This window comes from Electrophorus electricus, chromosome 5, assembly GCF_013358815.1.
Source record: "Electrophorus electricus isolate fEleEle1 chromosome 5, fEleEle1.pri, whole genome shotgun sequence".
Classification (NCBI taxonomy): domain Eukaryota; kingdom Metazoa; phylum Chordata; class Actinopteri; order Gymnotiformes; family Gymnotidae; genus Electrophorus; species Electrophorus electricus.
The window spans coordinates 21365216-21392601 of NC_049539.1; the positions used below are offsets into that span (position 1 = coordinate 21365216).

The window sequence follows — 27386 nt, forward strand, 5'->3', positions numbered from 1 at the left end:
GTTAAAATGTTTTTATTTTATACTCTGTAATGCTGAAGCAAAAAATCTCAAAAATGGAGATCTTGTTTAATTTATAAACAAGGGGGCTGGGTTGGGCTCATAGATTAATTTATGGGCCAACACAAGCCGGATGTCACAGAATGCTCGCCTGTCACGAGTCAAGTGGTTTGGCCCGCCGCGTGCAGTGGGGGGATCTTGTATGTTTGTTTTGTAGCCACGCTTCCATGGTTGGCACACACCTGCACAGGGTTTACTGTCTGTCTACTTAAACCCCTGTCAGTGTGTGCACCGTTGTTGGTCATTGTCTCTAGCTTAGTCTCTTGAGTCTCTTATGTAAAAAAAAAAACCATAGCAAGTAACGTCTGTGTTTGTTTTCACCGTTTCCGTATTATGTGTAGATCATTAGTGTTAAATGTTTAATAATGTTCACTGTTATAGTTGTATGTGATTGCCACTTGTGTTTTCTGTGTTTAATGTTAATAAATGTTTCACAAAGTCAAGGGAGTCTGTGTGTCCTGGCTCATGCCTTACAGCGCTCAGGCCAGCAGCAACATTACAGAATGACCAACCACCACAGGACGCTTACTCCCTCGGCAAATGACGGACTTCCTAGCAGGAGGTGCGTGAGTTAATGTCTAAATGTAACATTCGTAACCATTTTTGTCTACCTTGTGTTAATGTTAAAAATCGTTAGTGCTAAGTGTCTCTATGTTCACTGTTTGTGTTACACGGGAGTGCCACTATAGTCTTTATGTTTTATGTAAATAAATGTTTGTCCACGTCGAGAGAGTCTGCGCATCCTGCTCTACGCCCTTCAGCACTCGGGCCAATGCGTTACAGAATGACCAACCACCACAGCTAAAGATGGACTTCCTAGCGGGAGATGCGTAGGCACCCTGCCCTGCTGCCTGGATCCCAAAAGAGATTGGGCAGAGGACCGTGACTGGTGTCTATGTCCACCCCGGAAGTGAAGGGGAACACCCCCAAGAATTTCTTGGGGGGGGCTAGGGGGAGCCTTGAGCCTGGGCCGAGGAAGACCGAAATGCACCACAACAACCAGAAAGAGGGTGGTTGGGTAGACCAGCGTGCAGAGCTGAAGCCCGTGTCCCTTCCCTTCAGCGGACTCACCAGCGAGACTGGAGGGGTCTGCCCAAAGCCCCGGAGGCAAACCGTTGCTGGGATGCTCCTAGAGTGGCAGGCGAGTGGAGGACCGTTGGGGGAGGTAGCACGTCTGGAACCGGGGTGGACGTGCACGCCCGCATGTCCATTGAGGCCACGGACACATACAAGGTGCCTGCGCAGACAGCGGGCACCATGTCACAGCGCCTTATATGTTTGTGTGTGGGCGCTATTGTTTGTTTGTGTTTACAACTTTTGTACATCTACAGGCGTAACGTTGTTGGGGGCGTACCGGACTGCCCTGACAGAGACAGAGAAGCTGCCTTTCTCCCAGGCGGCTGCTTGTGTGTACATGTACACTTTGTCCTGAGAGTCGTGTTCACTGGAAGAATGCGTCGGGAGCTGCGCCCCTTGGGAGGGGGTTCTGTAACAGAACGCTCGCCTCTCGCGAGTCATGTGGTTTGGCCCGCCACGTGCAGTGACAGGATCTTTGTTTGTATCCACACCTGCACACACCTGCACCTTGTTTGTCTTTGCGTATTTAAACCTGCATCAGTGTGTGCAGTGTTGTTGGTCATCGTTGATGTAGCATGTTGTTCGTGAGTTAATGTCTAAATGTAACATTCGTAACCGTGTTTGTCTAGCTTGTGTTAATGTTAAAAATTGTTAGTGTTCAGTGTCTCTATGTTCACTGTTTGTGTTATATGGAATGCCACTATAGTCTTTAAATAAATGTTTGTCCACGTCGAGAGAGTCTGTGGATCCTGCTCCACACCCTTCGGCACTCGCGTTACACTGAGAGGACACAGAATCTCTATACTCCCTTATGTTTTATGTTATTAATATGCCTAATTCAATGTTAAACCTCTTTTCCCTGTAAACACTCTTTTTATTACCTCAGTATATACATAGGTTGCGTATATACACAATATGAACACAGTATATATACGTATATACACAAACACAAGGTATATATACACAAGTACAAACACAAGGTATATATACACAATTACAAATGAGAAAAACATGTGAGAACAATGAAGTAAGGCAGAGAATACCAGACAAGGGGCGACAGAACTGGCATCAAATAATGTTCTAATCATTCTTTAGGGAATCTGTCAGTCACATATGTTATGTACAGTATCTTCCAATGAAAATTCACAAAAATCAGCCTTTGTGTACTGTTATTCACGTCACACATATCTCTATATGCATTTCGGTTGTGGGCCTCACTGAACTTGACAACATAGGTTTTTCTGCAGTTGTCAAACGTTTTAAGCTGGTTGTAGACATTGCACCTGATCTGTGAACTTTTCAACAGTATGAAACAAACTGGTCTTTTTTCTGTTTTGTTTAGCTTCACTTTTTGTGGCTCAATTGGCTAAAACTCAACAAAAGGAAGTATGATTGTGACCCAGTCTGAAAGATGGTCAGAGATAAATAAGGGCTGATATATAAGTGGAGACAAAATACGACATGCGCACGCATAAATCTTTGACAGGCTACTTACTTGAATCCCTAGTCGATACCCAAACTGTAGAAAGAAGAACACACACATCAGTGCCACATATAGAATAGTACCGACACGGTCGCGATTTGCTTAGTGAACACTTACAATGAACGCGGTACACCGCTGCACGTCTGCAATATAGACAATACCGCAATACGGTCGATCTCGAGTTGTGAAGCACCACTTCGGACGCGCATGCAAGCTAACTGGGTGCATTTAATCATCCATTTTAATGTCATCTAGCCAAATAGTCAGACACTCTGAATTTTACATAGAAATGACCGAAACGAGCGACCGATTTAGCGAGCTAGCTCGGTCGGTCGGTTGTGGCTGCTAATTTCGCCCATTAAATCTCACTTTTACATTATTGACGTGCATAGACGGGGAATAAAAGCCAGGTAAAGAACCAGAGCGTAAAACCTACCGAAAACGGATCGAAGGGCTAAACTTCAAACAACAGGAGAAACCGGCTGTGCTGATCTCCACTGTAATCCGGAGACAGTCGCGCTAGTTTACTAGCTAGTTGGCTAACGTACGACAGCTTTCTTTCAGAGTAATCTAACAAAGCGGATGTGTTCAGATTCCACTCATACTGAATAAAATGTACTAAAGGTCATAAAGACGGTGAACTACCATGGCGTTGTTCAAGCATAACCCACTAATGTTAGTATTCAAGAAAACTACTGAAAACACATCTGCTAATGTTGATTTCTAGCTAACGCTAGTTTAGCTGCACTGTAGCTACAGTACAGTACAGCATTGACCTGTTCCAGCCTCTCCATCTTTATTTCTCTCCAGTGTCTTGGCTGTTTTGTTTTGTTTTTTGATTATTTTTGCCCCGGTTTTCTCTCTGAACTGTGAACTCACTTCTTCTTTGTGTATTGTGTGGAGGAGTGTCAGGTGCTGTGCTGATCTCCACTGTCATCCGACTCCAAACACACCTGTACCGGCGTCTCCTCATTAGAGGCGCAGACCTGAATGAACTCCAACGTCCACGAACGCTCCACCTTTACTGTTGATGGTTTATATGAAATTCACAAAGAGCTGTTTGTCCAGAAAATATTAATGTGTCTGCTTAATATAAGTATGCACAATATATAAAAATATTTGGATGTATTACTCATTGCATTGTTAAGTTTAAAATCTTGTACACTCGATGAGAATCTGGAATGCCATAAATTCCAGTATAACAAATGTAAAGGGGACACATCCGGTTTTAATTGTGCCAAAATGCCGAAGAAATTGAGGAAGCTGATGGAGGGCAAGAAATCAAAAAGAAAACATTTGAAATTAATAAAGTGGCTGCAAAATAAGAAAGTACTACAAAGAGATTAAATGCGATCTTTGTCATCATAAAATGAAACTACACAACAGCGACTGCTGGGACTGATGTGAATGGTAGGCTAACGAGCTTACTTAGATGTTTTAGTGTAACTTTAATTTACAACGTACAGGTGAGAGCAGCTAACACACGCAGGCTTATATGTCTTACTTTATACAACAAGTGTGGACTGAGTGGCCATTTGAACTGTAATCAAACAGATTTTTGTTCAGCACATCTAGATACTTTCTGCAGTGTGGAAATATTTTAATGGTGCAACCGCAAACATCCATGTGTAACGAGCAGGTTAATTGGTTTTATTCAAATCAAGTAAATTGTTTGATTAAAAGAAGCAAAATAACCAGAGCAGTTCACATGACCAAATTAACTTAATTAACAAATAAACTTTACAATTTTACTGAGTACATTCAATATCTTACTAAGTGTTAAATACATTTATTCAGTTATTTAATCAATTTAGCACCATTATGTCCCTTCAGGTTTTCTCAAGTTTCTTGTCAAAATTGTCTAAGAAAGTGAGAGAGGCTTGTGTGGTGGCGATGGAAGAACTCAGAAGAAGGAAAGGAGGATGCAGACAGTTCACTGTCATAGATGAGAGTAACTTCAGGCATAGAAGAAATGCAGGTGCATCTTTTATGTGGGTATAGAATTTTGTAGAGTCTTAATAATGTATAATGGACATACAAGTCTTCATGCTTCATACCTGTAATTTTTTCATCTTGTTAATAGTTCTTAATTAATGTAATAATGCTTTACTTTTTATGTTACACGGTATGGAAGAGGGCGGATGGCCGGGCGTTGTGGAGGAGGCAGTGGGTCTCTGGGATGCTGGGTGAAAATGCTGTCCACACTAAACAAAGACAGCCAGTTCTTCACCTAGTTCAGAGAAGGTCCAGAAGGGAACTAGTGCCACTTATCATTCAGCATGTAAGCAGGCGATCCACAATCCTCAGTGGTGAGTGGCGTGTCTACCGGCAGGCTCTGTCTCAGCTTGGCTACAGACATTACACAGTTAACCACAGTATATCATACATGGATGCTCCTACAGGGGCTCACACGCAGAATATAAGGAGGGCCTGGAGAACATACAAGGAAACTGTTTGGAGGCTTAGAGGTAACCGAACAGAGGAGCTGGTAAAGGATCACTGGACAGTAATAGAAATGTATGAACGGTTAGCAAAAAAAACCAATAATGGCCCTCTAGGACGATTCATTCATGATCTTGGAAAACTCCATGAATGAGAACTCCTACTATGCATATTTATTAACAAGCACATTAGTCTGAAGACATCAAGTCTTTTTTTTAATGTGTGTTTTATAAATTATTACCAAGTAATTTATACATTTCTTAACAGACAACTTCAAATGATAAGTTTATTTCAAAGTGTGTCGTTTATAAATGGCCTACAGACATTTATAGATATTCGTGTATATTGAATAGTTTTCACCTTAGCGGCTGTAAAATGCTACAGATAATTTCTATATGACAAGTAATTTAGAAACTATAGCTGCTGTTTGTTACTGTTTAACAAATAATTTGTATGACTACACTTTTTAATTATTTTAACAGGTTCACAAAGACTCTTAGGAGCCAGGATTAATAAAGCTGTCATTTTAATAATATATTAACTAATGGTGCATATCCTCTGAATTCCTGAATTGGTCACCATTAATTCTGAAATTGTAACATACATATTTACATTAACATTTAAGGTGTTTAGCAGACTCTCTTATCCAGAGTGACTGTTGTGCATAACACAATAGCATATTTCATAAATGCAATTAAAACTTTTTTATTTTTTAATAAGTTTTAATAAGTGCAAATCTAATGTTCAGGTAAGTGCATCTTCAGTCGGCGTATGAAGACAATGAGGGACTCTGGTGTTCAGACAACCAGAGAAACTTCACCACCTGCAGGGCTACAACAAGGAGTCTTGATGCTTGTCTTCCAGGCCTCTTAAAGGATGGAGGTTAAGCAGGTTGCACCTGAAGCTCAGTGAGTTCTAGGTACAGGTTGGGTTTCACCATTGTAAGGCTCGTGACATGACAGCAACTGGTTATGGCTACAGCAAAGTTTTACTCGAGCAGACAGAGTTACCAGGGCATTCTTATATCTTATAAAGTGTAGGCAAGAAAACCTGTAGACTGTGAATATTACAGCAGGACATGTACAGTCCCAAGATGCCTCAAAGACATCTAGACTGTGAATATTACAGCAGGACATGTCCTCAAAGACAATGCCCACACAGAGGGTTTATTGTAAAACATGTTAAAAGAAGGCAAGAGGTAAGGAAACATCACTTGTTATTCTAGGAAAAACGACCTGCCACCTAAAGCCCCTGGAGCCCCAACTCCAAACCCTACACACAGTAACCTAACAACATTCTGAACATTTACTTTAACTAAATGCAGTTCCATTGTTCCTGCACGTATGCAATGGCACAATTCATTATCTAATAAAGAATAGCGCTTAAAAACCCAATTAAGCATAACATCTGACTTCCTGATCTGTTCATGATCAGATAATTATGAAGTGAGAGCTTAGATACATCTTATAAATGATTACTAATATATTAATTCATGATGAATAACACTAACTCATTAGTTCATGATTAGTTCATTATGAATTACAAGCATATAAATGCTCTATAAACTATCGTTATTATAAAGTGTGAGCCTTAAATGCTTCATGCCCTCTCCATTCCCTCTTCTCTGACCTGTCTCCCAGATGCAGGGACCAACTAACACTCTTGCTTTCTTCAAACATAGACTGGACTCATTTATTTGTGGAGTATTTTAAGATTATTTGTTTGTACAGTATTTAAAGAGTACTTATTTGTGGAGTATTTAAGAATATTTATTTATGGACTATTTTAAGAGCATTTATTTGTAGAGTATTTTAATCCTGCACATATGGAAATATCATTGCAATGGTCCACTAGTAAAGACACACGGATACACTCCTAGTGGATACAAAAGAAAAGGTATTTATTGGCTCTCAGTAGTCCAGTGCAAACAAAAAGCCATATCCAATAAAAAACAAACAAAAATATTCAAAAAAAGGAAAATGCAGTATTTACAAGTTCAAGGGGAAAAAATCCAGCAATCATAAATTCTCCAACATCAATCAACTTCAAAACACAACTCTAGTGAATTTTCCCTTAGAAACATATATAAGGAAACATCACCACAGGAAATTATGTGACATCACTTCCTTTCTTTGGGAAGGAAAATTCCCCATAAAAGTCCCCTTCAACACAGGCTACAGTTTCTTTTCACTCCAAAACAACGTGGAAGCTTCGCCACAAAAATAATCACAGGTAAGTTAATTTTTCTCTTGATCTACTTTGTTTTACCTACTTAGTTAAAATAAACAAACTTCCCTGGCAAGATAAACATTAAACTTAAACTCCAGAAACAAAATTATAAGATCAATATTTAATCTCAAATACTTACAGTACCTTTCTCTAATGAGCGTGGGGAATCATACGTGACATCCCTCCGCCCAACACAAAACAACCCATGTTGAGTTTCATGATAAAGTCCTCAGGAATGGCTGTGGAAAAAACTGTCCTGATACATTGGTCTGGACTCAACCCATGTATCACTCATTCAGGAATCTGAAATTGGCCTTGTGCTCTGCTCTAGCACTTGGCCTACCAAATTATAATCTGACCTTCCACCTTTACGTTTCTGAAAACGGCTCCACAGCCATGGGTGTCCTGGCCCAGGAGCACGGTGGCAGTTATCGCCCTGTGGCCTACCTTTCCAAACCTTTTGATTCGGTCGTTCAAGGCATGCCGGCCTGCTTACGCGCCGTGGCTGCCTCTGCCCTGCTGGTCACTGACGTAGAGAAATTGGCACTCTCTCATCCAATGGTTCTTCACACTTCACATCAAGTTATTACTATTCTGAATAACATTCAAACACAGCACATGACAGCACAGCAACGTTCAGGCCTTGAGGCCATCCTCTGTGCCACTCGGAACTTAACCATTAAATCACACATGACCCTGCGCTCACCTGCTAGTCTGTTACAATCATTTTTGACATCGCTAAATCATTCTGCTGACTCTGTGCCCCATGACTGCATGGAGGTTATCCATGAGTCCTCTAGCATGCGTTCTGAACTTTCTAGCACGCTGCTGGAAGGCGGCTATCACATTTTTGTAGATGGCTCATGTTTTAAACCGTCTGACTCTGAAATTGTCTGTGGTTATTCTGTCTGATTTCTGCGTAACCTCATTTGGGAGGCTCACTCTCTCCTTTACAGGTCTTCTCAAGCAGCTGAACTAATGGCATTGACCAGGGCCTGCCATCTATTCCAGGATCAGTTTGTCACCATATACACTGATTCCTGTTATGCGTTTGGGGTTGTTCATGACTTGGGTAAGATTTGGCACTCCAGGAGGTTCCGCAGCTCAGACGGTAAACTCATATCTAATCCAGGACTAGTCTCTGCACGTTTGTCTGCATGTACACTACCAGCTCGGCTGGCTATTGTAAAGGTCAAGGGTCAAGACACAACCTCTGAATCTGACCACAAGGTGGTCAGCAGTGTTGTGAGATCAGAATGATGCCCAGTGCCACCACCAAATTGTCACCATTTGAGGTAATTTATGGTAGACTATTTACAACCCCATGTGCCAGAGGTAACCCAGGTGTTTCTTTTTGAGGTAACATGGACGTGATCCTAGTTGACTACACCAAAATGTTGATTGAGAAATTGAACAGTCCTCAGGCACCCAACACAACGTTTCTGCTACACATTTGACTCCTGCAGATTAGATGACAAACAGTTGCAGATATTCTTTTTAGCATTGTTACCTCAAAGTTTGAGAGTGGCGGGAGTGTAGCTCAGTGCTAGAGTGCATACTTTGCATGTCAGAGGTCCTTGGTTCCATACTCAGCACCTCCAGCCTAGTTGACTGATCTTTAGAACAACTACATGTGCTTTAGAATTTAGATATATCCCCTCTAGAAGGGGTTCATTTTGGAAGCATATACAGCTGTGCTTTAAGCTGATGCTATCGATAGTGCATGATCAGCTTCCAATGACAGTTACTCATGAGTCAGAAGGCTGTCAATATTTTAGTAACTTCCAACCCTTTCAAGGCTTTTCTACTGTCAAGACTTAAGGTGCAAACTCATGCATTGTTAAAGACCAGTTCATGACTTGCTTCTAAGGCATGATGGCCAAGTGGCAAGGTGTTAGTTTTGTAAACCAAAGCCCACAGTTTCAATCCCTGTTTGTGCCTTTCAGAAGATTGTATTCATCTGAGAGCTTCAACTTTGTTCATGGAAGCCAGACAAAGATGTGCTGAGGGTAAACATGTTTCTCCAAATCTCAGGCTCTTTTCTTTCTTGTCTTCCCCTCATGCTCTCTCCTTAGGGAAATAGTTCAGGGACACATACTCTTGTGTCATAAGTATCTGGCGAAAAGCCTTTATACAACATCCACCACCCTCCTAGCTCACCGCATGCAGTAAAACACACACCACTTTGAGCCGCTCTCCTCCAGTCGTATATCCTTCTTTGTTTATTTGTCGTGAATGCCACCATAGCTTCAACGACTGGTGCAGTTGATCCAGTTTGGGTTAAAGATGATGGGTGTATCACATGAGCTTCATAAACCAGATGTTTCGACTCAAACAAACTGCACCTTGTTTAGTCCATTAATAAAACAAGATGTGGTCTTGACTGCATGGGCCTTAAAGTCTTGCCATGGTCCTCATTTGAGAACGGAGGTCCATACAGAGATCCATAATAGCTGATGCTTTGTGGATAATTCCTGCCAGACTACTGGCTAGTGGAGTTGATGACAGATCTCACACTGGAGCTCTGCATTTGGGACAGAGACAGTCAGGGCAGTCTGCAATGTATCATTACAGTACACTGGAAAATAGAGAGCTTAGATCAGTGTAGGGGTGAATAGAGGGCTTAGATCAGTGTAGGGGTGAATAGAGGGCTTAGATTAGTGTATAGAGGGGTGAATAGAGGGCTTAGATCAGTGTATACAGGGGTGAATAGAGGGCTTAGATCAGTGTAGGGGTGAATAGAGGGCTTAGATCAGTGTAGGGGTGAATAGAGGGCTTAGATCAGTGTACTGGTGAATAGAGCGCTTAGATCAGTGTACTGGTGAATAGACGGCTTAGATCAGTGTAGGGGTGAATAGAGGGCTTAGATCAGTGTAGGGGTGAATAGAGGCCTTAGATCAGTGTACTGTGTGACACTCGTCTGTCCTCTGTAACAGCTGACCCTGATGCTTGGATTGGCTGAAATGGCCAAGTACTCTCTCAGTCAGCCAGGTGGGGTGGAAGGGCAGGGGGCAGGGCAGGGGCCAGAGGCCACAAGGTACAGGTGGAGAACGGGAGGTGCAGGTGGTGGAGGGCAGTGTTACCGAAGGCCGGCATGCAAGAATGAGAGTGAGAGAATGTGACATTGAGAGAGACAGATAGAGAGAGAGAATGTGAGAGTGTGTGTGTGTGTGTGTGTGTGTGTGTGTGTGTGTGAGCGGGAGGGAGAGAGAGTGAGAGAAAAAACACACAAACACACACACACCTGATAGTTAGGCAGATAGACATGACAGAAGAGTGAAAGGTTCATTCAGCCAATGCGAATGTTCTGCGTTCAATACTTAATTAAAACTATTTATTAACAATTTACTATTTGCCATACAGTAGACAGCTCTGCCTTGAGATCTGAAGTAAATTTATTTTTTATTTAATATAGAATGTAACGTGAAAAATAAATTCTGGTTTTAAAAAATTTCTCTTTTCTACCACTGTCAGTGTTACAACACTACCACCTGTTAGTAGATCGACTCTGGTTTTGTAGATTAATTCCTTTGTCACTTTATCAGATGCCTAAATGACAGAAAAAATACATATACCCTCTGACAGCAGGTGAGTGTAAACAAGCAATGTTAACACAAACAACTCCACCAACAAACAAATATGTACAAGACAAGCCTTATAGGAGCAAAGAAACACAGAGGACCAAGGAGTGGAACTGATCGAGATGAAAATACATTTTTCAGGATTCGCTAAATTGCAGCTGTACCTAGAACAGCTTTATTGTTTTAGGATGGTTTGCACAGTTGCACATAAACACACATAGACACCAACACAGAAACACATATATACACACACACACACATATACACATAAGCACACACAAACAAACCCACATACGCATGCACACACTATAACGTTCCATACCTGAGTGTGTCCAGTCTACAGTGGAGATCCTCCAGTCTAGCAGAGAGCAGCTTCACTCCTGACTCTCCTGGGTGGTTGTACATCAGGTCCAGTTCTTTCAGGTGAGGGGGGTTTGACCTCAGAGCTGAAGCCAGAGAAGAACAGCCTTCCTCTGTGACCAAACAACCAGACAGTCTGCAGAAAGGAGGGAAACAGGTAGAGAGACATAAAGTGAGATGCATTTCCAGACCAGCCTGCATGGGGCAGCTAGAGAGGCTGGTAACTGTAGTGGGAGGTTCCTACACTCTCATCTCCAAGATGGCGTCCTCCATGGCAGATGGCTTTGTTCATTCTTCTCCAGATCGTTGCTGTCTGTTTATTTTATCTCTTATTTTTATTCAGCCCTTCAGAACTCTAGTGCACTATTAACCTACATCAGAAGAACCCTAAAGCTGGACTTACACTGTGATTTCAGTGGTCTTATAAGACTGTTACATGTCAGACTGTATGAGATGATGCCAGTAAAATCTTGGCAGAATTCTACATCTGGCTGTGATAACAGGAGTAATAACACTGTCACATTTCTGGACCTGTGAATCAGAGAAAGCTGTTTAATGACATTTTTAATATAGAGACAGGACCAGTGACAATGCAGAGATAAAGTCTAAGAATCCAAAGCGATGCATACTTATATATGTGTGGGTATGTTTTAATATGCCATTAAAACAGGTATAAACAAGAGTCCTTTAATCTAGGAGTCTTTTCTTTAGCAAGAAGGTGATTCCTGCTCTATTAGTAGAGAAATTGAATTCTAGCACAAAGATGTGGCCAAATTATTATTCCCAGTGAATTTCACTAGAAAGCTCATCTTATTTTTAGATACAAGAAGAATATTTATTGACTATAACAAATCTCTCCTGAGTAACTCCAGTTTATAGTGTGAACTCTTCAGTCCAGCAGAGAACTGCTCCACTCCTGAATTGTTCAGGTCATTGTTACTTAGGTCCAGTTCCCTCAGGAGGGAGTTTGGCAGTTGCAAAGCTGATGCCAAATTTTCACAAGTGTTTTCCCCCCAAGATTACAGGTAGCTATACTGCACGTAGACACAACAGACATTACAATATACCCTACAGTAGATACAACAAATATTTCAATATACTCTACAGCAGATACAACAGACATAACAATATAGTCTACAGTAGATACAACAAATATTATAATGTAGCCTATAGTAGATACAACAGACATTACAATATACTCTACAGTAGATACAACAGACATTACAATATACCCTAGAGTAGATACAACAGATATCACAACATACTCCATAGTATATAGTATAGTGGAATTGTTTTGTCATTATGGGAAATTTCTGAGAAATAGATATCCAAAATCAGCATATTTTAAATGAGTACATGAATTCACCTAAATGTATTATGATTTTAATAGGGGTTTATGAAAAAATAATACAGTGAAATTTGTCCAAACTTACTGTGCTGATAGCCAAAGTACACTACACCAAGGTCATTATGGAAAATTGCTGAGAAATAGATATCCAAATTCAGTTTAAGTTTCAAGTTTGGTTTATTCGTCACATATATAGTCATACACAGTATAACTCGCAGTGAAATGGTGGAGAGTGCTCTGTCCAAACTGAGGAAAAGAAAACAGGGGTGTATAGAGAACTATAGATATTCTCTATATGTGAAATATATATATGCAAGATAAATATATATATTTTATGTATGTACAAAATATATTAATGTATGTACAATATATGTATATTATGATTATATACACAATGTACAATGTATATGGTTGTGTATATATGTACACAATCTACAGAATGTACAGATCCATTTCGTATATAATAACATATCTACAGTTGTTGTGTAACAAGGTAATTGAATATATATATATAAATATAAAAAAATATAAATAAATAATTATATATATATATATATATACATACACACATACATACATACATACATACATACATATATATACATAGATATATATACAGTTATATATATACAGTTATGTTACATGGTGGTGGTGGTCCTCACAGTTTATCAGTTTCCCTGATTCAGGGCCCGAATGGCCTGTGGGAAGAAGCTCCTCTTCAGCCTCTCTGTCTTGGTCTTCAGGGAGTGAAAGCGCCTCTCTGACCTCAACAGAGAGGAGTCTATTGTTGGGATGGGTGGGGTCCTTCACAATTCTCCTGGCCTTGGTCTGGCACCGCTTGTAGTAGATGGTCTGCAGGTCAGGAAGTTCCATGTGAGTGATGCGTTCTGCTGAACGCACTACCCTTTGGAGTGCTTATCTGTCCTGCTTGGTGTTATTCCCAAACCAGACTGTGATGTTCCCCGTGAGGATGCTCTCGATAGTGCAGGTGTAGATGTTCCGTAGTACTTTGGAGGGCAGTCTGAAGTCTCTTAGGCATCTGAGGTGGTAAAGACGCTGACGAGCCTTCTTTGCCAGGGAGTTGGTATGGCGGGACCAGGACAGGTCCTGCGAGATGTGAACACCAAGGTACCTGAAACTATCTACTCTCTCCACCGTGGTTCCACTGATCCTCACAGGTTGGTAGTGCCGCTCCTGCTTCTTGCTGCAATCCACGATCAGCTCCTTTGTCTTACTGACGTTTAGGAGGAGATTATTTTCCGGGCACCAGTTTTCCAGGTGTTTAATCTCCTACAGGTAGGCCCTCTCATTGTTGTCCGAGATCAGACCCATGACAACGGTGTCGTTAGCAAACTTGACAATGATGGTGGAGCTGGAAGTGGCTGTGCAGTCGTAGGTGTACAGTGAGTAGAGCAGGGGGCTTAGGACACAACCCTGAGGAGCTCCAGTGCTGAGGGTGGATGAGGCGCAGTTGCCCACCCGTACTGATTGTGTTCTGTCTGTTAGGAAGTTGGAGATCCAGTCGCACAGGGATGTATACAGTCCTAGATCCCCCAACTTAGTAGTGAGTAGGGAGGGGATGATGGTGTTAAATGCTGAACTGTAGTCGACAAATAGCATTTTAACATAATTTCCCCTCCCTTCGTCCAGGTGAGTCAGTGTAGTGTGGAGCAGATGTACAATTGCATCGTCAGTGGAGCGGTTGTGGCGGTATGCAAACTGCAGTGGGTCCATGGAGGCTGGCAGTGAAGATGTGATGAAGTGCTTTGAAAAGCTAGTCAGAGACTTCATCATGACTGATGTGAGGGCGACAGGGCGGTAGTCATTGAGGTCGGAGGGTCGAGGTTTCTTCGGGACGGGACGATGGTGGACCGCTTGAAGCTGGACGGGACGATACCGAGCGTCAGGGAGAGATTGAAGATGTCGGTGAATACCGGGGCTAGCTGATCTGGGCAGGCTTTGAGGACCCTCCCACAGATACCATCTGGTCCCATCGCCTTCCTGGTATTCACCCTTTTAAACACTCTCCTCACGTCACTCTCCGTGATGATGAGAGGGCGATGTTCTATGGTGGGCCCCGCGCATGTGCCATTTGCTGCGCCGATAGTGCCATTTGGACCAGCGCTGTTAGCATTAGTGCTGTTAGCACTAGCGGCGTTAGCATTGGTGCTGTTAGATGTAGCCTCGAAGCGAGCAAAGAATGTATTCAGCTCGTTAGCCAGAGACTCATCCGCACTCATCAGTCCGGAGGGTGGGCTCCTGTTGTCCGTGATCGTCCGTAGTCCCTGCCACAGGGATCTAGAGCCACTCTGCTGGAACTGTGTCTCTAGTTTCTTCCCGTAGTGCCGCTTCGCCTCCCTCACCAGCCTCCGTATGCTGCAGACTTGTACTCGTCCATGTTCCCGCTGATGATCCCTGCATTATAGGCAGCAGTGCGAGGGTTCAGAGCCTTGCGGATGGTTCTGTCCACCTAGGGCTTCTGGTTGGAAAACTTCTTGATGGTGATTCTTGGGATCGTGTCGTCAACCAGTTTCCCAATAAACCCCACTACTGCCTCCGTAAACTCGCTGACATCATCAGTGCTGCGCCGGAACATGTCCCAGTCTGCGACATCCAGAGCGTCCTGCAGAGCGGCCACCGATTGGTCTGTCCAGCGCGCAACCTCCCTTTGAACCGGAGCTTCCCGTTTCAGCCTTTGTTTATATTTTGGTATGAGGAAGATGGCGGCGTGGTCTGACTTACCAAATGGGGAATGAGCTAGTGCCTTGTAACTGTCCTTGTATGGGGTGTAGCAGTGGTCTAGTGTCCTATTTCCCCTGGTGGGGAAGGTTACATGCTGGTAAAGGTTGGGCACTGCACGCTTAAGGTTAGCGCTCTTGAAATCCCCAACCACAATAAGTGCAGCGTCCCGGTGCTGTGTCTGAAACTGTGTGAGAGCCTCATTAAGTTCCCACAGTGCAGTGTCCATGTTAGCCTGAGGTGGGATGTACACGGTGTTCATGATGACCAAAGTGAACTCCCGGGGAAGGTAGAAAGGACGAAGCTTGAGGGCGAGCAGCTCCAGGTTGGGTGAGCAGGAGCGGGTGAGAGTAACAACATTGGCATTGTTACACCAGCTGTTGTTTACCATCACACACACTCCGCCGCCTCTCGACTTCCCCGAATCTGCCGACCTGTCCATGCGGTGAACCGAGAAGAACTCAGCCGGCTGGATAGCGTGGTTTGGTACCGCTGGGTTCAGCCATGACTCGGTGAAGCAGAGGAGATTGCAGTCCCGAATGTCCCTCTGGAACTTTATCCTGGCCCAGAGGTCATCGAGCTTGTTATCCAGAGACTGGACGTTGGCTAGCAGAATGCTAGGTAAGGGAGCTCGGTGTGCCCGAGCCCTCAGCCTGTTCCTGACGCCGGCTCGCTTCCCTCGAGGCCTTTTCCTCGCGCCGCGTCTTTTGTTTTCCCTCAGGATCTCCGTCGGCCATCTTGGGTCCGGGGTTACAGACGGTTTGAGGTGAGTGCTATGTAGATTAAGAGAAATAAGGGCGTCTCTGCTGTATGATACGCGCCGTGGTGTGTAGAGAAGGGCTGCGGAGAAATCAGGGGTAGCGGGAAGAGCAAAAAAAGTGCCAGGTGTGGACGGAGCAGTCATGACGGCAGCCGACCTCACCGGCGCCATCTTGGAACTTTATACAAAATTAGTGCATTATTTCGCCTAAAGGTAGTTTGACTTTAATATGGATTTATGAAGACATTGTACGGTGAAATGTGTCCAAACTTACTGTGCTAATAGTCAAGGGCTCCTACTCACATGTGGTAGTGGAACTGTTTTTACATTATGTTAAAATTCAGAAAAATATGTAATCATACTTTCTCTGAATTAAATGGGCATGTAAGCATCATTACAAATACAAAGACTTCAATATAGATTTATTAAAAACTGGTGCAGTAGAATCTTTTCAAACTTGATCTGGTGATATCCAAGGGCCACCACTCAATTGGCAGTGGAATATTTCAGCCCTGGAGTTCCCCTGCCCTGCACATTTGCCACATTTCACTAGTGATTGCCCCTGTTTCAGCTGGCAGTCAAGATCTAGAATAAACCTCTGAGAAGCATGATGTAGAAAAAGCAGTTTCCACAATGCTTATTAAGCTGTGTAAATATATTACCAATTGTGTTAATCTAATTATGCAATTAAACTAGTTCAATCAAGTAAACTGTATTTTGTACTTTTAAATGTAGTAAACGGGCATGTCCATCAAATCTCTTAAAAATACTTACGTTTGTTTCTTTTTGCTTGGGGAGCGTTCGAATGCGGTGAGCAGCGAAATACCGTAAAATCGCGAATATAGGCGCATCAGATATTAAAAGCGTGGATGACTTGACCGTGGTTGTAACCTAGTAACCACCTGTAACCTAATAACCACGTTTGAATGTGTTTAAACTGATGTAGGGGACCTGACTGATTAATACACCCCTGTACTTCATGAACACCAGATGTTATAAATCACATCCCCATCAAATCTCCCGTCACCCTCAACCTCCTGTGCTCAACTACGTGAAGCTCCAACCGCATTTCTCCAAAAGACTTTAGCTTGATTGTCGCAACGACAACACTTCCAATCTTGTGTATTGACGGTTTGGTCAAATTGTTGAGATTGCTAGCTGGTTAAATATCTGTACTGAACAGTAAACACACTAAACAAATCAACAGTTAGATTTTCTTTGCTAACATTAGCTAGTTAGCTTTTATCCATGAATGACGATCAGAGATTCAGTGAAAAACTGAATAAATAAGATTTCAAACAGTAGTCATATTGGTCCTGATCTAAACAGTGTGAGCTCTGGTTTACTGGCTGGCAAATAATTTTAGCACAAAATGTCCAGTTGAGGCCTGCAGAACATATTTATTGGAGGGACAGATGGGACCAGTGAACATCTTGGGGTGACACACTAAAATGATCTTACAGCACAGAGGAATTTCAGGGTACACAAGTTAATACAGTGGTAAAACCACTATTATAGTGCATAATAAACTACATACTGTTTAATTCCTTATCAGATTATGACATTCACATGAGGTCAGTCAGGGAATCATTAATTAACCCATAAGATTACAATTTGAATGAATCATCACCAATAAATCAAGGGTGTGGGTTACATAAACAAATATTATTACCTGAGAAAGGTTTCATTTCTGTCCAGCACTTAATATTTTATATCACTTACAAGTATCTTCAGTTCTTTGATTCATCCCCTCGAAAAAGGTTGTATTTCAAGATTCCAAAAATTCTACATGTGATTATAATTCTATGTGTGGTTATATTTCTACATTTGGTTATAATTCTACATGTAGTTATATTTCTCTGTGTGGTTATAATTCTCTGTGTATCTGAATTATGTAGCATCAAATGATGAATTATGGGTGCAGAAATATCTGATCTAAAGTTCTGATGTAATTACAAAACACCACATATGCTATGCACCACACACACACACTTCACTCCTTCTCTCCTACTAATCTCATGATTACTGATTACTGTGTCTTGTTTTGTCTTTCTTTCTCTCTTGTAATTAAGTCCACAAGTACACTCGTCCAGTGCTGAACATTGTTCCGCACTACAGGTGACCAAAAATGCAGCTTGTGGACAAAATACCAAAGCGCCTAGTTGAAGCAGCATTGTAATAAATACACCTGTACACGTGGACAAGGACTCATCTGTGTCTCCTCTTTACAATGTTATATTTCTCTTCTAGACTTGAATAGCTGCCCATGCATCACAAATGTAACTCTTTGTCTCCACAGTGTGGTCATTTAATGAAATGCAGTGAGGTTTCAACAGAAAACTATATTTAGAAATATTTAAAGAAGAGAGCTTTATAATATAATATTAAAGTGTAAATTTCCTTGCATTGCCTTGCCTGGCAATGTTTGTTTAATACTGTACTATAAGGAAGTTGACATTGACCTTTTTAAAATGGCTCTTTATTTACATTCAAAAATAGTCACAGAAACTCACCTGAGAATCTCCAGTTTACAGTATGAACTCTTCAGTCCAGCACAGAGCTGCTCCACTCCTGAATTCTGCAGATCATTATTATTCATCTCCAGCTCTCTGTGAGTTTTCTGTTTGTAGAACTGATGTGAGGGATTTGCAAGACTCTTCTGTGAGACCACAGCCAGATAGTCTGTAAATGAGTAAATACAGTAAATAATGTAGTTCAGTCAGAGGATGAGGAATTAAAATATCTGAACTGCTACTAAAAATGTAAAGAAGAGCTTGAAAGGTCTCGAACACACTGATACATTTTCAGCCTTTTAATTTTACAAACACAGCAACATTTCAACACTACTGTCTTCATCAAAGACAAAATGGACAAAGACATGACAAATAACATTCATTAGAAACCTATGACAGGTGACCAAATAATGGATGGTTGGTTCATAAGTCAGTGAATGGCAGTTACCATAATCAGAGTCCAAATATCAAAATATCCCACCCCTAACACCATAACAGGAAACAGAACAACATGGATCTCATTCAGGGTTTCACAAATATACTAATATACAAACAGAAAATATTGTTGGAAGACACGCAGAGTAGTGATTATGGAGGAATAGTCACTGTAGTAGTGACTGGAGCAATGAACATTGCAGTATTGATTATAGAGGAATGACCCTTGCAGTAGTGAATATTAGTGTATGAACACTGCAGTAGTAATGATGGTGGGATGAACACTGCAGTATTGATTATGGAGGAATGGACAGAATGCAGAGAGCAGAATCTTTTACTAGTGTTTACATTCCTTTGCTCACACTGAGTCACTGATCATGAAACAGTCTCCTCTGCCTTTGCTTTTCCCAGTGAGGTCCTGAGTTCTGTCTGTGTGGTGCACCGAGAATCCTGGAGGCTTAATAGCTGAGTCAGGATCCCCATCAGTCAGTCAGGTGTGTGTGAGGCAGACCCCATCAGTCAGTTAAGTGTGTGTGAGGCAACTCTCTCATGTCTGCTGTTGACATGAAATGTGTCCCTGGAGTTTGTCCTTCATGGACTGTATGTGTGCAGTAAAATACTGGGGAGAAGAGGATGGTTCACATGTTTCAGTTGGATCAGAACTGACTCACTTCTCCTGCACTGCTTGTGTGAGGACTCAAGGACATCTGACTTTTTGTACAAAAGAACTGATACGGTCAGTTTCACTACTGTGCTTACATGCATTTGAGTAGAGCCAAATACTAAAACTTTCTGAAATTCAAGAAAAAACTCTCAACTGTTCACTCAAATTATGCTTATCATATGATTTGTAAAGAAAAGCATTGTACTAAACTTGAGAGAAATGCAAAACAATCATTTTCACTAGTGGTCTGAGATATTGTTGCCACTGTATGTGAGCAACAGCAGTAACCTGTTACAGTTTTAGGTGAGTGACAGTAGTAACAGCATTAGCTTCTGGGAGACTCACTGCATGTTACACTGATCGCACAGAGCTGTGAACTTGCTCAAGGGCCTAGCAGTGGCAGGGCTTGAACCAGCAACCTTCTAATTAAAAGTCAAGTACACACAGAGCTGAAGGTGTAGTACTGGAATCAGTTGCTGTTAATGATGTTAGTTTATTAGTTTACGCCTAAAACTTATTTACAACTAGATTATGACAAATTGCTTTGGTAAAATATTTAAACAATGAAAATGTTTCAGATGAAGTCATATTAAGACCTACACCTTTACATAGTGTTTCAGATGTAGTCATATTAACACCTACACCTTTAAAATGTGCCCAATCATCATCATCTGCTCTAAAGAAAACCTGTGATAAAGTTTGAAAACTGCCATCAGTGTGAAATATATATAGTGTGTGTGTTTGTGTGTACACATTGGTCATGCTCATCCTTGTACACTTTTCTCTGTATTGGTCAGTAGTGGTTGAACTGTAATGTTGGTCAGAAAGCTGAACTGATAGTTCATATTTGAACCCTTTTGTATGTTACACTGTGTGGTGTGTGTGCATGCATGTGTGTGTGTGTGTGTGTGTGTGTGTGTGTGTGTGTGTGTGTGTGTGTGTGCGTGTGCGCATGTACACACTGATAGTTCGTACTTGAACACTTCTGTATGTTACACTGCAGCACATTTTCTCTGCTTGTATAACTAAGAGTGTGAACTATAAACAAACACTGTTGGCCACTGTTTTAAATGTAAGACCATTCTCAACTGACAGACACACAACTACCCATGACATCAAATATCATTTAACCATCATTAATACATTTAGACTAATGAATCACTGGACAGTGTTACTACATTCTAATGTTCCACAACTTTATGGAGCCTTCAATCACCTACATGTGCTTTAATGTAGGATCTCTCTATCCTTCTCTCTCTAATGTTCTCTCTCACTTTCCGTTTCATTTTTCATAGAAGACCTTTTGAGTCAAGCACATGCAGTGCTACACCCACTGTTCATCTCTAAATGAAAATACTCACATGGCTTTTCTGGATGCTTTGACCACTGGCAGCAGTCTCAGTAGACAGTCCTCTGATGGGTCATATTTCCTCAGGTCAAACTCATCCAGCTCCTCTTCAGAGTTCAGCAACACAAACACCAGAGCTGACCACTGAGCAGGAGACAGTCTGGCTCCATGGAGACTACTGTTACCTCCTCTGCTCAGGTATGTTTGGACTTCCTGCACTAGAGAATGATCATTCAGTTCATTCAGACAGTGGAACAGATTGATGGATTTCTCTGGAGAGGGATTCTCACTGATCTTCTCCTTGATATACTTGACTGTTTCCTCTCTGCTGTGTGAGCATCTTCCTCGCTTTGTCAGTAGGCCTCGTAAGAGAGTCTGATTGGACTCCAGTGAGAGACCCAGAAGGAAGCGGAGGAAAAGGTCCAGGTGTCCATTTTGACTATGTAAGGCCTTGTCCACTGCACTGTTGAGGAAGACAGACATTGGGGTTTTGAAAATACTGAAAAATCCAGAGTATGTCTGTTGCAGCACATTGGTATTGGTGGAGATGAAGGACAAACATATACAGCAGCCAGAAACTCCTGAACACTCAGATGAACAAAGCTGAATGACTTCCCCAGCTGTAGCTCAAACTCCTCTCTGAAGATCTGAGCGCACATTCCTGAATACACTGTCATTTCTCTGACATCAATGCCACTGTTTCTCAGATCTTCCTCATAGAATATCAGGTTGCCTTTTTCTAGCTGTTGGAAAGCCAGTTTTCCCAGTGCCAAAACATGTTCTCTCATGTGACCTGGGTGAGTGGGACCTTTTTGTCCTTTCATACTTTGTCCATACTTTTGATCCTTGTGTCTGAGCTGAAAGATCAGGAAGTGTGTGAACATCTGAGTCAGAGTCTTGGGGATCTCTCCACTCTCTGCTTCACCCAACATTCTCTCTAAAACAGTGGCTGCAATCCAACAAAAGACTGGAATGTGGCACATGATGTAGAGGCTTTTTGACGACTTCATGTGTGTGATGATTCTGTTGGCCAGGCCCTGATCACTGATTCTCTTCTTGAAATACTCCTCTTTCTGTGGTTCACTGAACCCTCTTACCTCTGTTACCTGGTCAACACACTCAGGAGGGATCTGATTGGCTGCTGCTGGTCGAGAGGTTATCCAAAGAAGAGCAAAGGGAAGCAGATTCCCCTTGATGAGGTTTGTCAGCAGCACATCCACTGAGGTCGACTGTTACATCCCACGATCTCTCATTGTTCTGGAAATCTAGAGGAAGTCTACACTCATCCAGACCATCAAAGATGAACAGAATTTTGTAGTTTGTATAATGTTTAGGTTTTAATTCACATGTTTCTGGAAAAAAGTGATGAAGCTCCACCAGACTGAACTTTTTCTCCTTCAGCAAATTCAGCTCCCTAAAAGGAAGTGGGAATCTGAAGAGAACATCCTGATTTACATTTCCTTCAGACCAGTCCAGTATGAACTTCTGCACAGAGACTGTTTTGCCAATTCCAGCCACTCCTTTAGTCAGCACAGTTCTGATGGCTTTGTCTTGTCCTGGTAAGGGTCTAAAGATGTCACTGCATTTGATGGGTGTCTCCTGTGTTGCTGGTCTCCTGGACGATGTCTCAATCTGTCTCACCTCATGCTCATTATTGACCTCTCCGCTCCCTCCCTCTGTGATGTAGAGCTCTGTGTAGATCTCATTCAGAAGTGCTGTGGTTCCCTGCTGTGAGATTCCTTCATGAATCTTCTGACATTTGTCCCTCAGTTTGGATTTGAGCTTTCTGTGGCAAGCAGGGGCCAGTTCTGATAAAAGAGGAAGACAACAGAACACATTCTAATCTCTTTTAGATTCAGGTTCATTCATAAAAGACTCATTACAGGAGTTACAGGAAAAGAGATGCACAGATTGTTATAAATAGATTCCTGTTCATTCCTGCTAGATTGGGGATGAAACTTCCAGTAGTAAATCTTAGTCAATTCAAGGACTGAAAACCTTAAATTTCAAGCTTGACAGACATTGTATTATACATTATTTTGTTGATAATATTTACTGGTTATCAATAAAACCGAATGGTCAGTAGTTAGAAACCAGCTGAGGTTCCACCACACACACTGGTAACTATCACCTGACTGAGGAGATCTACAACGCAGACTGGACGGGGTGTAGAAAACAACCTGTGATCTGTGAGATAGGACCCGTGTTCCAATCTCAGTTACAAAGAATAAAGTGACACTTTCTTTTAAGTGATGCTTTTAACATTAAATAAATGCTCAAAAGACCCCCCAGTAACACATCAGTGATGTAACAGAAGTGAAGCATCTGAAGACATTCAGTAGATTAATGAATTCAGTAGTGTTTTAATTAACTCTTTAAATAAAATCTGTTTATAATCTGATGAATTCAGTAGCTTTTCACTTTATTTGGAGTATCAAAGCTCATATCTGCAGATGTGAACTTGAGAACATATAACAGGAATAATACATACTCAACAAGATGTTATAGACATGCAGTTGACAGCTGGATTTTAACTGGATTTTAACTGGATTTCGGATAGGGTTTGAGTCAGGATTAGGGCCAGGGTGAGTTAGGATTTGGTTTTGGGTTGAGTTTATGGTTAGATGGGCTGGTTTGAGGTCTGATCACTGGTGTCTGACCACTTGAACTATTCCGCTTGTGAGTAAACTTGATGGTGATTGTATCCAAACTTTCATATGATTCATTCATGAACATATACTCTGATACTCTGATACTCGGGGGGGGGGGGGGGGGGGGGGGGGGGGGTATATGGACATAGAAAAAAAAAGATCAACATCTGCCAGTGATTTGTGGTCAAATCTCATTGGTCAAATTAAATCTCAGCCCTAAAGAATAACAATGTATCCTCAAAACAGCATTCTGCAAACACATGATACATAGTCCAGCAGTTAATGTACTGTACCAACAATCAGAAGGTTGTCAGTTCACGCCCCACCACTACAAAGTTGCCAGTGTTAGGCCCCTGAGCAAGACCATTAGCTCTCAATTGCTTGAATTGTACTCAATTTTTTTTTTTCTTCAATAAAAGCACCTGCTAAATGTGATAATGTCATGACCCAGAGCTCTTACTGGTCAGTAGTGTGTTAGCGAGGTCTGTCCGGTTCATCTTCCTCAGGACGTGCAGTGTGATCTTCAGTGCCCCCTCTCTGACACTGCTCTGATCCTCCTCATCCTCCACCTGTCTCTCAGTGCATGCTGGGTAATCTGAGCTCAGTAGATTCTTAAATCTCTTCAGCTCATTCTTCACCAGAGAGATGATTTTGTCCTCCAGCTCCTGAATAAACAGTATCAGTAAAATTAGTGTTATATACAGATCTTTTTAACACAGGATGATCCATTAAACATGAGAGGGCTGAACTAAGGGGGATTGGGTGGTCATGTGGACAATATGGTTTATAAAAGAACATAAGCATCACATTAACTGGGCTGTATCTTAAAGTTTAAATATTAGTTAATTTTATAAAAGTTAGAATAGTTTGTGAAGTTTGAGTTTCGTTCATTATCAGTTAAATTACAAAAAAGCCATTAAAGTAAAGCATGAACCAGTAAACCACAGAGTCTCATCATGATCTGTGATCTAAACACACTAATGATAAAGACCCTTCACACACACACACACACACACACACTTACACACTTACACCCTTGAACACCTTGAACACTGACTCCAGCTTTTCTTTAGAAATGTTTACAGGCTTCTTCTGGTCACTGTGGACAAACAAAACAAAGACTTTAATGGATAAACTACAGTTTATAAACATCAAGTTAAATTCATGGTTGTGTACATGATGCTGATGATGATGTGATACATGGCTTCAACCCAAACACTGTACTGACAGTAGAGCAGAATAACCACAGAGAAGCTTCCCCTGGCCCTCACTCTGGTGATGTAGAATAATGTTTATGTGAATGGTGCTTCACCGGTTACTGGGAAATGAACACAAGAAAATGAACACTGGAACCTAATCAATTATATGCACCCCATCCACACAGAACAGAGGGCACCAGAACAGAGAGAGAGGTGTAACAGAGCGGCTGTAGGGCAGCAGGCAGGATAATCAGGGGTGAAGCGTCCTGACGGCACTATCACATCACAACTCACACACACCCCTGCCCTTCAGCAACCACACATACCCCCCCTGCCCTTCAGCAACCACACACACACACACACACCCCTGCCATTCAGCAACCACACACACCCCCAAACACACCTGCCCTTCAGCAACCCCCCACACACACCCACCCTTCAGCAAACCCACACACACACACACACACACACACACACACACACACACACCTGTCCGTCAGCAATATAAACATACCACACTCCTTTTCTCCTAAAACTAAAACACACCTATGGTGAACCCCTCTTATTAGTTTGACCTGTAGAATGGTGATATTGTTTACTTGGGTATGATTGTTGTAATATTGGGGGGGAACATCACCCCCTCACACACTTGGAGGAACAAATCCACCCCACTTAGGAAACAATCTGAGTGTGTAATGTGTCACTCACCGTAGGACTGAGGTCACAGGTCCACTTTTGAGGTCAGGAGGATAATCCATGGACCCATCACTCTTCATAGACACACAGCTGGGTGCTGGAATTGCTGCTCTCTGGCTCCCCCTCCTGATGAATAGTGAAAAAAAAAAATCACATTATGGAACAATCAATTACAGCCACAACATTCTTACCCAATCAACTCTACCTGGTACCTGCACTCAATGGACACTTGATTAGAAACACCTGCCCTTCAGCAACCACACACACACACACACACACACACACACAGACCTGCCCTTCAGCAACCACACACACACCCCTAACCTTCAGCAACCACACACACACACACACACACACACCTGCCCTTCAGCAACCACACACCCTCCTGCAACAAGAAACACACCCACACACCCTCCTGCAACAAGAAACACACCCCCACACACCACCCCTGCCCTTCATCAACCACACCCCCACACACCACCCCTGCCCTTCAGCAACCACACCCCCACACACCACCCTGCCCTTCAGCAACCACACCCACACACCACCCTGCCCTTCAGCAACCACACCCACACACCACCCTGCCCTTCAGCAACCACACCCACACACCACCCTGCCCTTCAGCAACCCCGCACACACACCTGCCCTTCAGCAACCACACCCACATGCCCTTCAGCAACCACACCCCCACACACCACCCCTGCCCTTCAGCAACCACACCCCCACACACCACCCCTGCCCTTCAGCAACCACACCCCCACACACCACCCCTGCCCTTCAGCAACCACACCCACACACCACCCTGCCCTTCAGCAACCACACCCACACACACACACCTGCCCTTCAGCAACCACACCCACAAACACACACCTGCCCTTCTGCAACCACACCCACATGCCCTTCTGCACCCACCCACACACACACACCAGCCCTTACACACACCCACACACCCTCCTGCCCTTCAGCAACCACACCCACACACCCTCCTGCCCTTCAGCAACCACACCCACACACCCTCCTGCCCTTCAGCAACCACACCCACACACCCTCCTGCCCTTCAGCAACCACACCCACACACCCTCCTGCCCTTCAGCAACCACACCCACACACACCTGTCCGTCAGCCATACAAACATACCACACTCTTTTTCTCCTAAAACTAAAACACACCTGTGGTGAACCCCTCTTATTAGTTTGACCTGTAGAATGGTGATATTGTTTACTTGGGTATGATTGTTGTAATATTGGGGGGAACATCACTCCCTCACACACTTGGAGGAACAAATCCACCCCACTTAGGAAACAATCTGAGTGTGTAATGTGTCACTCACCGTAGGACTGAGGTCACAGGTCCACTTTTGAGGTCAGGAGGATAATCCATGGACCCATCACTCTTCATAGACAAACAGCTGGGTGCTAGAATTGCTGCTCTCTGGCTCCCCCTCCTGATGAATAGTGAAAAAAAAAAATCACATTATGGAACAATCAATTACAGCCACAACATTCTTACCCAATGAACTCCACCTGGTAACTGCACTCACTGGACACTTGATTAGAAACACCTGCCCTTCAGCACCCACACACACACACACACCTGCCCTTCAGCACCCACACACACACCTGCCCTTCAGCACCCACACACACACCTGCCCTTCAGCACCCACACACACACACCTGCCCTTCAGCACCCACACACACACACCTGCCCTTCAGCACCCACACACACACACCTGCCCTTCAGCACCCACACACACACACCTGCCCTTCAGCACCCACACACACACACCTGCCCTTCAGCACCCACA

The 27386-nt window shown here is 42.7% G+C and overlaps 2 protein-coding genes across 3 annotated transcripts in view; both read right to left on the bottom strand.

Moving 5' to 3' along the window:
* Positions 1-27386, bottom strand: part of LOC118241374 — a 328035-nt gene that overhangs the window by 96972 nt on the left and 203677 nt on the right. The gene's annotated exons all lie outside the window — the stretch shown is intronic.
* LOC118241458 (NLR family CARD domain-containing protein 3-like) overlaps positions 1-27386 on the bottom strand; it is a 33460-nt gene that overhangs the window by 5489 nt on the left and 585 nt on the right. The window contains 12 exon segments of the mRNA XM_035526485.1: positions 1171-1294; positions 11192-11365; positions 12079-12242; positions 12245-12263; positions 18590-18688; positions 18690-18758; positions 21050-21582; positions 21585-22266; positions 22268-22844; positions 24148-24352; positions 24732-24786; positions 26913-27026. Of these exon segments, the coding sequence (XP_035382378.1) occupies positions 1171-1294; positions 11192-11365; positions 12079-12242; positions 12245-12263; positions 18590-18688; positions 18690-18758; positions 21050-21582; positions 21585-22266; positions 22268-22844; positions 24148-24352; positions 24732-24786; positions 26913-27026 (2815 nt within the window).